At 38.7% G+C, this 16,064-nt stretch overlaps 1 protein-coding gene across 1 annotated transcript in view; it reads right to left on the reverse strand.

Annotated features, from left to right (window-relative positions):
• Window positions 1–391: 391 nt before the first annotated feature.
• Window positions 392–16,064, reverse strand: part of TMX4 (thioredoxin related transmembrane protein 4) — a 41,257-nt gene continuing 25,584 nt past the window's right edge. The window contains exons 6-8 of the mRNA XM_082428235.1: window positions 8,171–8,272; window positions 3,474–3,537; window positions 392–1,822 (exon numbers count right to left, since the gene is read on the reverse strand). Of these exons, the coding sequence (XP_082284361.1) occupies window positions 1,458–1,822; window positions 3,474–3,537; window positions 8,171–8,272 (531 nt within the window). The 3' untranslated portion in view covers window positions 392–1,457. The remainder of the gene's footprint in view (window positions 1,823–3,473; window positions 3,538–8,170; window positions 8,273–16,064) is intronic.

Genomic DNA, 16,064 nt, shown 5'->3' on the forward strand with positions numbered 1-16,064 from the left:
CTTCAGCCACACCAGGGTAGAGTTTCAGAACCTCCCCCTCCTCCAGTGAGCCCGAGTTCATAGTCAGTACAACGTAAGGGTTATTGAAACAGCCAGATAGGCATAATACTGCGTTTTTCTTTTTAAAGATGACAGAAGCTTTTTGAATTTCATAAACCTGCACTACTTATTATTCTGTCTGGACCCAAAGGGGTGTAGGATCAACTTTAGACATCTTTCATAAGCTTGGAATCTAATATTATGAATTTATACTAAGACGCAAATCAGGTAGATGGATGGATTTTTTAAAAGACATTGGGCCCCCTGGGTACTTTTAGCAGGTTGAGTATTGAGAGATTTACAGGGATAAAAGTCTTTACAAGATTAAGGAAGAAGGAAACGAAACCAAATCTTTCATTTCCAGATATACACTTTCATTAATTCTTTCACCAAAAGCACATCACTGAAGGAAAACCAGAAATGGTTTTTCAGTTATTATTAAAGTGGTTCAAGAGCCAGGGAACCCCTTGAGATGGAAACAAAACAACACAGTATTCAAGTTTTCTTCATAAGACTACCTTGTACTGGCAAGACTTAGGAGACTTCTGGCTTCAAAAAGAATATTGCTAAAGGAACTTTTTGGAAAAAAAAAATGACTACATTTTGGCTAAAAACAACAAGAAAAACCTCTCTTGTAAAACCCCTACTTCCTTTTGAATCTCCAAAGGTTACAACATTTCATTTGAGATGCTTGGCAGTCATGGCTTCATGGGCTGTGCTTCTTGATTATCTAAACCCTTAAGGTGGAATAAACGCAGCTGATGTCAAGCAGACTGCTGTCTGAGTCCTCTCACTAAGGACGTATTGTGAAGAGTGTGAGGAGCCTGCAGGCCCATGGTGGGAAAGTTGGAAATGTTAAAGAAATAAAACATAAGAAGGGAGATTTAGAGAGTTAGGAAGATTTCCAAGCTCTTTTCTACAATATCCAAGGCCCTCTCAATTTCTATCTCTAAAAAGTACCCTTGTACTATGGTACCTGATGTTTCTTACAGTTTGACAATAATAAATATTCAATACAAGAAGAGGAAGCAAGATATCAGCTACACCCTGAGGACGTTCATTCGCCCTGCTTTCATGTTAGGGGCCTGCAGCCTTGTCTACTGCCCATGAACAGTGCTCATGATGGCTGGGGATTGCTTCCTCTGGTCAAAACTCTGGAGCCCCAAGGAAATGAATTTGTTCTCATCACAGGTCCCAAAGAGACCCTAACAGCATGTTTGTTTTTCTGTATCCTGACTGTCATGCCTGAAAGATTCTCCTTAACATATATGAGGCTTAATGCCATAAGACTACATGGCTAGAGATCATTTTTTAAGAGAAGCTTGCTCATTCAAGAAAAAAATAAGGATTTGGTTTAAACTGCAGACCAGAAGAAAGCTGACATATTCTTTTGGTCTGTATCCTTGGAAACACTGTCATCAGGCCGACGGTCCCTTGTCGGCATGCTGACTTCTGCGCTGTCTCACTGTGTCTTCCGCTGCCTCCGTGCCAGCTGGACTGGGCTGCTCTGGGGCATTGTCTTCAGTCCCACCAGGTCCTTCATCCTCCTGGACCTCCCTCAGGGGCCCCTGGTCCCGGGCATCACTCCTCTTCTCGTCCATGCCAGCAGCCGGGCTGTCCTCCTCGTCCTCCTCTGCTTCTTCCTCATAACCAAGGTCTTCTTTCTCTTCTTCGTCATCTACAAGGCTGTCCTTGTTTTCTTCTTCATTTGAATCATCCTTTTCTTCCTCTGCATCCTGCAACTGTTCAGTTGTATGAGCCTCCTCTGACCTAAGATTCTGCTCTGTGGAGGGAAGAGAGGGGAACATCCTCTGAATAAACAATGGGCATTCACAAATACTGTATGTTTTCACTAGTATGTGGAATCTAAAAAAATAAAACAAATGAATGTAACAAAACAGAAACAGACTCATACAGAGAACAAACTAGTGGTTACCAACAGGGAGGGGCAAGATAGGGGAAGGGGATAAGAGGTACAAGCTACTAGGTACAAAATCAAGAAGACACAAGGATGTAATGTATAGCATAGGGATATAAGCAATATTTTATAATAACTTAAAATGGAGTTATAATCTATAAAAATATCAAATCTCTCTGTTGTACACCTGAAACTAATATAACATTGCACATCAACTATACTTCAATTAAAGAAAGGTCATTCAGCAATTGAGTACATGTAGCTGTGAAATGAAACAATGGGGCATATGACAGTCTTCTCCATCTTGGAACTATGTTATCACACAGGACAGATCTCTGGATGGCATCCTAGCCCCACCCATGGCCTCTCCACCTCTCTCCGGGGACTTCACTAACCATGTTGACTTTGGCAGAGCCCAGGGGCATGGAGGGCAAAGGTTCCTTTGTGCTCTGTATTTTATACCTTGTAGAATGTGCAGTGACCCACACACTGGTCATGGTGATTGGTTCAGAACTGTGACTTAAGCCAAGCCAATCAGAGTACTTTCCAGGAGTTTTTGGCCAGAGTCAGGAGCAAAAGCTTTCTCTCTTTCTACAGGGACTGCTAAGCTGATAAAATGTGAGTTGGGGCTGTTGAAAGCTACTGAATCAGCTTCATGAAAATAGAAACCTATCATCCCTTGGGCTGTGCATGAAGCCAGAACATCCCTGGATTTTTCAGTTTTGTGAGCTAATAAAATTTTCTTTTTTCCCCTAAGTAGTTTTAAAATGGGATTCTGTTACTTTTAAGAATTCAAAGGAACATATTTTATAATTATATATGGAAGTCTCAAAGCCTTAAAAACGTCAAGAACTAAAAAGAAATATAAGCTTGTTTAGTTGAACTCCCACATAAAATTCAACAATTATGAAATCTCGTAAGAGTCTTCATGGGGACTTCCCTGGCAGTCCAGTGGTTAAGACTCTGCGCTTCCACTCCAGGGGACACGGGTTCAATCTCTGGTCGGGGAACTAAGAACCCACATGCCTCATCACACAGCCAGAAAAAAAAAAAAAAAAAAAGAGTCTTCATGCAAACAGTAGGAATAAAAGCATGGAAATCCAGGGGTATTTGGTCCCAGGAACAGTGTGAAATAGTGAAAGGATTTGGGGAGATGGCTTTTAAAGGACTCAGGACAGTTACTGGTGGCACACAGTAGACACTCAGTAAGTGTCAGCTCCCCTCCCTCCCTGCTCATTCCAGTTTCAATGAAGGAAAAGATGTCAACTGATTAATGAAGGGCAAACAATTCAAGGGAAAAAGCAACTGCCAAAATGAAATGTTCCTTAATTTAAGAGAGGAGAAAAAAAAATTTTTTGCTCAAATCTATCTAGAGAACATATTTCAAAGGAATTTGGTAATGGTGATGGTTTGGTCACCTAGCAAATCAGGGGAAAAATCCATTATCTATATGAGCATGAAAGGGCACACCACAGAATTCCAAAAATACTCTATCACATGAATCTGTCATACTTACCAGAACCTTCAGATAAATGCCTTGGAAGTGGCAGATAGAAACATTCTGATATGACCACCAAGACCTGGAGGGAAAAAAGTGATTTCACAGTGAGTGGATAGGACATTTGTTACCAAACAACCTCAAAGTTAGGTCCTGCTTCTATAACCAGACATTCATAGACAAATATCAATACATAGCAATTGGTCAAAAGTCCTCAAAAAAAGACAAGTGTATAATTAAGAATTTTCTATTTTTCAAATGTGATATAATGTAGGAAAACACTATTAACTTTAGAACAGGGGTCACAAAGTCAAATGTATACACACAGCCCACTAAAAATAGATGAGTCAAGCAAGTGTAAGCAAACAGACACTATCAGCCAAGTCTAAAGTGATCTTTAAAGAAGAAAACATATTCTGACAAATAAAACTAGTCTGTACATGGGTTGTCCCTCACCAGTGGGTAACCCCGACTGCGTGGAAGAATACTTCAGGGTGTAGAATTCTTAAGAGTCCTATAAGAAATTACTACAGGGACAAACTGTGAGAAAACACTTCAGTGATGTGAACTAAATCCCATTTTAAACAGTGATTGACTGGCTTCACACCTCTGACCTTGAATGCAGCATTGAGTCACTTGCTACTTACTATAAACATGCTGTTTCCCTTGATAAACCACAAGCTCCTAAGAGGCAGGTTCATTCTAGTCCATGTTCCAGGCCTGGATGGTGTGGGCCGTGGTGATGAAACTGACAGGACGACGTGTGAATCGGGGCCAAGTCAGCGGAAGCCCCTCGCTCTCTACGCCCTCCCCATGTCCTCCCCTACACAGTGCACAACACAGAGAAGCCAGCACAGGAGGAAGTTGCCCACTGAGAAGGGCTCCACAGTTCCTCTTGTACCTAGCTAGCTCCTGGAGTTCACCTACACTTTGAACAACTGCCCAGTCTTTAAAGGAATAGTACTTCATAAATGTGTTTTTAAGGGGCTCTAAAATTTTAAAAACCCAAAGTCATCATCCTTTTGATTCAATTTTATAAACATCAAATGAGAACCTCACTTTGATTATTACCATCTGTATATTCATTTATTACTTTACTTAATATTTGGCTCATTAGGTTCAAGATACCATGTTAACTTCTGAGGGGAAGGGTTCAAAAAGAGAAAAAAAATGGCAGTTTAATTATAAAGCAATATGGAACAGCAGTCTCATAAAAAATGAAGAAAGCTCTTTGATAGATACTTAAGAGATACAGAGATTACAACCAGTTATGGGGGTGGGGAAGCCTCTAGAATGACCACTTGAAAGGTGGCATTTAGGGTCCTGGGCATGGTCAGAAGCGGATGGGCAGCAGCAGCTATCTGGCTCTTGTAAGCAACACCAAACTGGACGACAGGGGCTCTTGGATCCAGAGAAAGGCCTAAATGCCAGGCTGAGGAGACCCATGTGCTGGGCAGTGTTCCTCCCTGGGAAGGAACGAGCTCCAAGCCATCAAATTGATTTGAACAGCAAAGAGGAAAACATTTCCATCTGAAAAGACTGAGGTTGAAAACCTATTTCTAATATGACAGTCACTTGCTTATAGTAGCTATTCACTGGACATAATGTTCTTTGTGACTTTTTTTTTTCCTTTTGGCTTTCTTAATACCAACTGGAGGGGAAATTTTTGGTCCTTACACATTGCAAGGGAAAGAAGAAACACCTGCCAGTGACAAATAATTGGCATTTACAACAAAGCCTGGGAGGGAGTAAGTCCCACCTGCGAGGTACCTGGGCCATCTAGAGTGCTAGGTAAGGGGGCCTAGCAAAGACTTATGGGACACCAGCCTCAACCTTGTCAGCTGTGTGACCCTGGGCAAGTCACTTAACTGTTCTCTCACTTGCACTTTCTCTTGAAAGGACAGGCTTGGGACTAATCTATCACTAAGGGCTGTTTTATGTCTCTAAGAGTACATAATTCCATTATACTGTCTTCCTTCCCAGAAATTGGGAGGAAACCCCTCTCATTCTATCAGTTCAGGATCTATTTTCCAGTCTCAAGGACCACTCTCTTGGGATGAGTCACTTTCTGAGCCACTAAGAATGGCACTGTTTAAAAACAGGGTCTATAGAGGATTGGTGTCCTCATCTTCATCTTCCCTTCCCTGGTTAGATTTTCAGGTTTCAGCTTAGCAGACAGCCAGGCATCTAAAAGAGGAGAGTAGATGGGTTTGCCATCTTTCACAGGAAAGATGAAACTTTCTTCCACTAGGAACTGGTCAGCAGCATGTAGAAAAATAGTCCACCCAAGCTGCAAAATCCAGACAGTGTCTATACATACCAGCCGAAATGGAGACCAGATAATAGAGGCAGAAGATTGCTACCTGTGTTTTCCATTGCTTTTCTGCCTGTCTACAGCTTTGCTCTCTTCCATCCTTCAAAGGAGAGTTGCTGATGTCAGAAAATGATGCGGCCTGAGTGATTTGATACACAGACTATGCACTTAAGGATCTTTCCCATATTGGTTTAAAATGCAAAATATATACTTGATTTCTAAAACTGAGCCCTTTGTTTACATGAGAAAAATAACATTTAGTAAAATATTTCAACCATTACTAGGCTCAATCAAGACAGCAAACAAAAATCAAACTAGCAGCCTTGTTTTGACTTCCCATCTTTTAAAATTAAGGAAAAATAGGAAATGTAATAGTCAGGCTTATGGGAAACAATGACTTGATCAGGAAATCACTTTGCTATGGAAAACATCCTGCCCCTCCTGGCCACTGCATAAGTTAAACTCCATAAAGACTCAGAGAGGGAAGGAGACCCTCCAAGGTCACCAAGACCAAGTTTCACATAACTGCACACTGGGCCTTGCTTTCAGCCCCCAGTTAATGGCAAAGGTGACACAGAGCAATGAACTGCTCACCTGGAGACCTCATTGAAGGCAAAAATTCTAGCTGTTGTGTTTCTTTTAACATGTTACAGTTGTAGAAAAGGCATTTTGAGCAGAGACATGTGTTTGCTATTTTATGGAAATGTATTAACAGAAAACGTATGAGTCTATTACTGCTTTGAAATTATTATTTCCTTAAATAACGTTCTCTTCCCAACTTCTTATGAAGGAACAGTAATCTCTGTCCTTAGTCACTTGAATAGTCTAGAATCAACTCTCTTCTTTCTTCAGGTCAAGCCTCTAATAACCTTCCTACACTGATTATTTGACTCTAAGTTTCCAAATAACTTAGGGCTTAGGCAGGCCTGACTTCTTGGACTTAAGGTCAACCTCAAAAGTAAAATTCTAAAACTCTTTATGTGAGAAGAGTTTTCAATGATCTTCCAATAGGCCCACACTCAAACTACATTCTCCATAACTCCATCTCAGAATCGCCCAGGATCTCATACTGTTCCCCTTACAGAAGCCTCACACTCATGCAGCTCCAGAGTAGACGGTAGATGGGAGAAGCACATTTATATCCAAAGTCAAAGTTATATCCAAAGTCCAAGTTATATCCAAAGTCAAATCATTTTAGGCCAGAGCATTAGGGAAATGTTAATTAGCAGTAAGATTAATGTGGCAGAATGGAACATACCTAGGACCTAATGAATGACATATCTAAGTTCTATCCTCACCCATGAAGTTAACATCAGCAATCAAATGACAAATATAAACCATAATATGAAGTAAGCATGTTCATAGCAAAATAAAATCGAGCTTCCTTGGCTCCTTGGAATATGACTTTGTAGTACCAAGTTGTGACTTGCTATAAAATGCTAACATTTTAAGCTTATTTTTTAAAAGACCTTGCAAAAGAGCTGAAATACATTACAAAATGTAAGGATAGACTTTAAGACAATCTTACCTAAAGGGCTGTCCTTTTTATACAAATTTTTAGTGATCATCAATTATTCCTATCATACAGTGTTTAAGGGTTATGTGACTAGTATATAGTATAGTAACTTTTACGAACTTCTTAGACTTTAAAGCTCAAACTGATCAAGTGTAGGTAAAGAGAAAGATTTCAAAAATATATACAACCAAGAGTAAAACATGCCCAAACATTTATAGTTGCCTATATAGTTAAGTAAATAAATGTATTATTCTAACACTTACCTAAAACTCTAGGGAGAAAATACACACATACCTAATGGACAGTAATTTTCATATCCAAAGAAGACATAGTGATGTGGTTTGCATCTTATTTTTTCACATAATAATGACTGTGTTTTTTATCCACATTATCTTACACACTTCACCATGGGAAAACTGCAGTGTATGTATAAGCAGCTGGTGAGTTTAGAGGTTCAATTTGAGTATACGAACAGGAAAAATCATCTTGTTCACCCAAGGAACAAATTCACAGCTTTTGCCTTATCACCACAGTGTTCTAATCAAGTAGGCAATTTGTGAATTCACAGCTGACTCAGTTGTCTTGGAAACTGACTATGAATTCAAGTAAGTCTCTATTTCTTTCTTCATCACTGCCTATATTTTGGGTAGCACATGACTTCAGAATATTTAAGGAAGAGGATTAGGCAATAATAATTTAATGAATTTTCCAGTATTTCTCAAATTTCCATTGAAAGCAGTATCAAACAAGCAAATGTTATTTAACTGCTTAGATTACACACAAAATGATGTTTGTTTATGAGCTTTTTCTTTCTTGGCTGCTTTCCAGTTTTGCATGAAACCAACTGGCTTTAAAGACAAGAAAAAGATTGGCAGTATCTCTTACCAGACCCATGAAAAGGCCAAAAATCAAGGTGGCTATGATGAAAAAGACATAAGAACACCAAGCAGGAACTCCAAGGGTCACTGTGAAATAGTTGTGAAGATGCTGTAATCAGAAGAAAAAAGTAAAAAGAAATATATTTATAATGAGGACTAAGAATGTTTGAATCTCCCTCTTTACCTATAACTCAAGTCTGCAAATTGTTTCTACTTATATGAGCTCCCACAAAGGTTGTCCAGCGGTTTATGCGTCTATATGATTCTTCAAGAACAAGTCAAATTTTACAACATTGAGAATCTGAGAGTAATAATCAAGGTCATATCTAGTAAGAGTTATACTTCCTTGAAGTTCGTGATCAAATAGAACTCTGGTAGAATTGGTTATCTAGTCCCTTCTTCCATCCTGAGATTTTTTTGGTCGCTCTGCCCTAATAATTTATAACCTTAATTTTTACTCATAATATGGCATCCATAAAAAATTAAACTTCTTGGGCCTTTACCAATTTTTAAGTAGAGCTAAATTACTACTTACGGAACATCAACCATTTAAAATGTCTCCGTGCTTCCTTTTTCTAATCAGACTCTTATTGCTCTACCCTCAACCATCCTTAACAACTTTCCTAATCACCATAAAACCTGAATGTAATAATAGAAGAAATTTTCCAGTTAATTCATTATGAACAAATAAGATTTCATCAGTCTTCGAATAGAGTGCACATCCCTTCTTGTTTACTGTCCCCTGGGACTCTATTTGATGCCAAACACTAAAAACTAAGTGAGGAGATACAATCTTAGCTAGAAATTATTTACATGCTAAATCATACAGGAATTACAGATATCATCCTGCTAGTCTGGAGTCAAAGCACATTTATATGTGGACTTGCAAGAGCCATGCTGCCTCATGATGGCTTTGTGATCATCTATTTTAGGCTCTTACAGCTTCAAAAACATTCACTAAAAAACCAATAGTTTCATGATTTTGTTATGTCTATAGATAGTTTTATCTATAACATTACTGAGCACAGGATGAAATGGCTTCAAGCTAAATGCCACCAGCAAGCAGATATAATGACTGAATGACTTGCCTAGAACTGATAAGGTTGATGAAAATGAGGCCAAGATTCTATTTTAATTTAATATTTCTCAAAACCTAAGTTACTCGACTATCTCTCATTGGCTTCTCAGTTTATAACTGTCAATACAATTAAATAATATATTTTATTCTGGCTTAATTCAGAATAATAAACAAAAAAGCTTGTTAACTGATCTAGAATAATTTGAGATCTCTTCTCTCCAATTTTTTACCCAGCAGTAGAGATATATCTAAAGACTCATCAAGTTTTTAAATACACATAATCAGTGTTCAATAAATATTTATTGAATAAGGAAAAGATACTAGCAAATCCTTAAACTATTCATAAGAAACGCAAACAACTCTTGATTTGAAAAACTGTCATCTGTCCTCTGTTGATGGCACTGGTCGTCACTCTGTCTTCAGCCAGGGCAATTATTTATTAAGAATAATCTAGTATTCTGCAGCCCAAGTAGGCAAAAGAGGTACTTGGGATACAAAAGGTTGTTTCATTCAAACTCTGTTCAATGGAAGCTTTAAGATGCATTGCACAGTTCTCTACTTCAGGAAATTTTGTATATTGAACATAGTTTATTTATGCTTTTCTTGATTCTTCAATGTCATCATCAAGATTAAACTGTGGGGGCTTCCCTGGTGGCGCAGTGGTTAAGAATCTGCCTGCCAGTGCAGGGGATGCGGGTTCGAGCCCTGGTCTGGGAAGATCCCACATGCCGCGGAGCAACTGGGCCCATGAGCCACAACTACTGAGCCTGCACGTCTGGAGCCTGTGCTCCGCAAGAAGAGAGGCCGCGATAGTGAGAGGCCCGCGCACCGCGATGAAGAGTGGCCCCCCACTTGCCACAACTAGAGAAAGCCCTCACACAGAAACGAAGATCCAACACAGCCAAAAATAAATAAATAAATAAATTATTTAAAAAAAAAAAAAAAAAAGATTAAACTGTGTAATGTGCCAAAGAATTAGAAGACATGGAAAGCCAGTATTCCTTTGTGCTGATCCATGGATGTATGAATTCTGGCACTTGCTTCACAAGTAATATCTGTCCATATAGTTGGAATGAATAACAGCATCCAGTTATAAGTCCTTTTGGACACTGTCTTGTGCCCTTTTGCAAATTAAATGATTTAAGAAACGCTCAAGAAATTTTCTAAGTTATTTTCTAGGATTCAGTAAATTGTGAGCCTTTGAATCACTGTGTTCTGAGCCACAGTCTTAGTGCTTTCAAAAACATCCTCTTATTATAATAGGTTCCACTTCAATTTTCTGGTATCAACTTACTCTTTAAAGGGTTTATTTGAGCTTCTTAGAGAAACTCTGCCATCTTGTGGTCTTTTTAGGTGATTATTACTAAAGCCTCATTAATCAAGTGGTGTTCTCACACTGCAGCCACAAATCTTTACCTGTTTACTTTGTCTGAGTCCACGATGGTTTCAGAGTACCTTTAAGAGTATTAGGGTTCCTGGTACTAGGCACTTGAAGTTTTGCTGTATATATGTTTCCAAGCAATAACTGATTAAAACTGATCTAGTTCAATTTTAGATTTCTGTGTTTCCTTTCGTTGCCAGGCAAAGTAACAGTTTTCACTTGTGGAAAATACTGACCTAGTTCAATATTATATGTGCTCATTACAAGGAAGCATCCTGTTGTTTACTTATGCACGAAGATGTCACCTGCTGGGCCCAATACCTTATACTTTTGCAATAGGTAACTGAATTAGAGCTAATTTTTGGCTACATACATTTTGGCTACATACATTTGAATGAGAGAACTAAATGAAGAATAAACGAGAAGAACATTCCAACCAGTGGTCAGATGGATTTAAGGAATGGAGCCAGGCCAAGGCGTCCAGGGGTCAGAGGTGGAGCCTCCTCTCCCCAGGGAGGCCAGCACGCCCTCTGGGATCTGAACTACTGCAGGTCAGGTTAAATCCCGCCCAAGGGCACCAACCATCCAGCCCAGCATTGCACAGTCTCATTCAGAGCTGGGCTGGCCCCAAAGGACAGAGAGCCTTTTGAATTTAAATCCCATCTGCATCACAGGATATACCCTGAGGAGTTTGGGGACGATCCTTAAACCCCTTTCAGACACAGATTAGAATCCTCAAAATATCCTCCCTGTGTGGGAGTAGCTCAGAAAGCCTTCTCCAGTGATCGCCAATGGCTCACTTCCCCTTCTATGTTCTACCCTCTCAATACCTCCAACAAGACACAAATCTGCAGCCTCTTGTAGACTCGAGGGGAGATGACTTGTGGATGGGCACCATCTCACTGTAATATGGTTCCAGATATTTTTACAAAGAACAAAAAAATCCAAAAACAGTAAGAGAAGAGACACCACCATCTAAAACACAGGGGGATGTTTTAGAGTTTTATAATTCACTCTGGTTCTTCTCCAGTCTAAACATTCATGGCCTTTAATTCTCATTATGAGACATTTATAAAGCATTAAATCTTCTCCATCACACAGAGTGTCCTCCCAAGACTGTAGCACACCTTACTGGAACTAAAATTTGCCATATGCCTGCATCTTTTCAGAACAACAGTAACACTGAGGAGAGGTATTAACTTACATCCTATATTAGCTCAGTAAGCAGCACAAATTCAACAAATAAAGTCATGCTTAAATACATTCAAATGCTAAACCTAGTTAACAAAAGTGCACATTGTACAACTGTCATAAAACCCTATTTCAATCCTATCAACCGTGGTTAAAAAATAAGTGAAAAAAGATAAAGCATTTCTTGTTGTCTAATCAGCGGAAAAAGTAAAATAATGATGACAACAATGATTAATGAATATAAGTAACAAAAAACAGTTCTCAAGTACATGATAGGTACCAGGTTCTATGCTAAGCACAGAACAACTGTCTATGGCAGGGAAAACAAATGGGTTGGGAAACATACAGCGGGTGGAGAACAGTGACTTATTTCCTGGAAGAAAGACACTACCTCTCGAGTCTCTGCAGCCAACTGTAAAAAGAGATGAGAAGACACGAAGGCTGGGCAGCCTGTGCACACATGTGCTCTAGACACAGGATTCCGAACCATGACTGTGGCACCAGCCTTAACAGCGGTGCTTCCCACGTTCAATCTCTGCACATCATTTTCATGGCATTAGCCCTGCCTGTACTATCTTTGAGACTATTAACATTTTTCATTAAGTTGAGTCACTTTTAAGTTGATTAAAATTTTAATGACATTTTATATTGCTACTACAGACAGAATATCAGTATCAATTCTGTACCTAGAAGATGTCTACCCTTTGAGAAACTTCTCTTGTACATCTTGCAGGCTTCAGTGAATCCTGTGAGGTGGGCAGAATGTCAAGACTATACATGAGGATAGGAATTAGAGCTAAAGTGGCAATGACTTCTATGAGTTTATTTAAAAATTAAAATATATAAGTGGATACCATCATGACTGGATTTGAAAGACAACTGGAATTTTGGTGACAGAAAGAACCCTCCAGATTATCTACTCTTGCCCTACACTGTGATATAAATTACCTATCAAGGATCCCTAGGATTCTAGGTGACAGCAGGGAACTCACAGGACCTGGCTTATAAGGCTGTTCAAGGAACTTCCTCACCTCAAGGGTTTATTCAAGCAAGAACATATGAGAGATCAATACAGAGTTAAGAAAGCCAAATTCAGACCCAACAAAATCCCTGAGTTCATCAGAACTCAGCTGTGTGGGTGTCATCACCAGGTGACCTGGCATCCTGAGGACCAGCTTTTATCTCCAGGATGCCAGACCCAGCAAGCTGGCTTCAGTCCTAAGGAAGAAACTCAAAGACTTTAAGGAATCACTAGTTCAGTAGGCTCTGATCTTCTAGACATTGCTCTTTTTTTTGTTTTCTCTTTTTCATTAGAGAAAACTTAGAAATACAGAAAAAGAGATTTAAAAAAATCAGCCACTATTTCAATATCAGAGGTAACCATTGTTGATATCTGATTAATTTCTCCCTAAGGCATTTTCCTATATACACACAAACTCCATATAAACAAAACACTACACAAACTGCTTTGTCATCTCTTCCCCCACTTAATAATATGCAATTTTCCCTATGGAAGTATCTACATCTAACTAGCAACCCATCCACGGGACACTGTTGCTGAGAAAAGACTGACTCCTATCTGTCTATGCATCCACAAAAACCTCAGTATGGTAAAAGAGACTGTGGATTGGCATCAACAATCTTGCCTCACTGGCATTAGCCCCTCTGCGTCTTTCTTTCTTCCCTGTTTTTACCTTCTTCTTCAGAGTCTTTACACTCTTTTAGTTCCAGTGCTGTGTTTCTTCTGTTCACTGTTAATACACTTGCACTACAGTTTTATATTATCTAGACTTGAGTTAAAAACAAATTATGTTCCCCACAATTACATACTCAACATTGATGTGAGGATCTTGGGCACAGGAGAAGAACCAGCTAAATAAGCTAACTGAGCAGCCAGGTGGTCAGCTAGGAGAACGGGATCAGTAAGTATCAGTAGTTCTGTAAGGACAAGGCAAACTATACCTAGAGGTTGCAGTGGGAATCAGAGACTGATGCATAGCCGAGAACTGGGTCACACCAGGCCAGAGATCATACCCTCTGAATAAGAGGACAAGGGCTGAATTCTGAAAACACAGGTGGTGAGAGCCCTTCCCAGAGATTTGATGAAAGGCTGGGGACTGGTTTCTAAGAACAAAAGAAATTACAAAAGTTTGTCAAGAGGCTTGGGGAAACCAGATGCTGATACAGAGGATAATACCAGATTTCTATTATAGATATTTAAGGTAATGTGTACACATATGAGGAGACTAAAATAACCTACAAACCACCATCTACATTCTTTTAGTCATGTACATCCCCACCCCGTCCCCCACCACACATACACACACAATCTACAATCAGGGCAAATGCATTAGTGACCCCAATAAATATAAATGGACTAAGTTTATCAGTGAAAAGAATTACTTCTTGCTATATGCTTTTTAAAAGATTCACTTAAAACATAACAACAAAAAGGTTGAAAGTAGAAAAAAATATCCCAGGTATGCATTAACCAGAAAGAAAAAATAAGGTATTAATATTAGACAAAATGACCTAATAGAAGGTAAAATGCAATTGCTGTGTGTCAAATTCTATAGTTTATCTTATAAAATTGTATTTTTTGTTCTTTTTAAAAATATCTGGAAAGTCTAAATACACATATATATAAAATATATAAATATCATATATACTTTACTTCTCAATCCTAATAAGAACATCTTAATTGGTTATTCAGAGATGGATCATATTCTATTCTCCAAATGGCCTTTTCTCTGCAGTCCAGTACATCCACACAGAATCCATCCATGCTGCCCAAGGCTGTGCACTGTGCCTACAAAGATAAAACATCAACTCCTGGCCTCGATGTGCTCCAAATGCCACACATTATAATCATTTGCATGACATGATGAAAAATTGCAACTCCTTGTTTATCAGCCAAGCTATAAGAGGTCTGAGCAATCATTTATTTTCCCTGGTACTATCTTTGAAAATAAAACTACTCTTTAACAATGTGTGAAGGTCACAATCAGCTTCCATCTAAGCTCTTCTTAACCCTCAGAACAAATTCATCTCTTGACCTGCAGTTATAATAGGTTCTGTGCTAAGATCTTGATGATGATTCCTCACACTTATTAAATTATCCTCTTGGATTAGACGTTATATGGTTATAAGGTTTTCAGATAGCTATCAGAATATATGACTCCATTGACCTTTAGTGTCAAAATACTGCAATAGGCTGAATCCCTTACTCTCAGTTCCTGGTTTGCAATTCGTAATTCTCAACCTTTGAATAAACTTCTTGCCAATATTACGAAAATATCAGAAGAAAACCATATGAAACTCAAACTATCTGAAAAGAGGAAAAACGTTAGTTATTGTTTAATATGATATACAAATGTCAAAAAAAACAGTTAACAAATTTTAACCAAAAAAGACTGAATCTAAGTCACCAATTTTCTCTCTATTTTAAAAAACAAACAAAAAAAACCCTAAAGTAGGTATCGCACAAGGCAGGAAATGTAATACAACTGAGAAACTGGGACACAAAAAATTGTTCTTAAATTTCCCTAAACATACAGTAATATGCATGAAAAATAGAGAGTCTTCATGAGCTCCCTGAATATTAAGTTCCAAATATGATGCATGACCTATAATCATAGCTTAGAAAAGACAAATATAGGCAGGGACTCACTTCTAAAGATCTTTTGAAATACTTTAAGGATATATATTTAATTCCACAGCAATTTTGTCAAATCTGGTAGGATTTATTAGTTCACCCTACATGTAAAGAGGAGCAAAAGCTTATGTGATACATTCAAGATTATGTAACAGTTCAACATTTTAAGCTAAATAAGTTCTAAGTCACTGAAAGGACTCAGTGAAATGATACAATCACACATATCAGGGGCTCTCTTCCTTAAAGGGCCACATCATAAATATTTTAGGCTTGTGGGCCATATGATCTCCATCACAACTACTCATCTCTACCACTGTAGTGTGAAAGCAGTCACAGAATACAAGTAATAAGTGCATGTGACTGTGTTCCAACAAAACTTTATTTACCAAAAAGGGCGGCCCGGCCCTCCCACAAGTTGGCTGATCCCTGACAAATCTTTGATCTGTAGGGAGACTACAACAATGGGAAAATAAGATGAAGTGAAACCGCATAAGCCCTTTCAGCTTTGTTAAAAGGATTCATTACCAATCTAAGAAAATATGACTTTGACACAGTAGTTACAGGTCCCTGTCCAATTTATGTCCTTAGAAGGATAC

This window comes from Balaenoptera physalus, assembly GCF_965194825.1.
Source record: "Balaenoptera physalus genome assembly, chromosome: 16".
Lineage (NCBI taxonomy): Eukaryota > Metazoa > Chordata > Mammalia > Artiodactyla > Balaenopteridae > Balaenoptera > Balaenoptera physalus.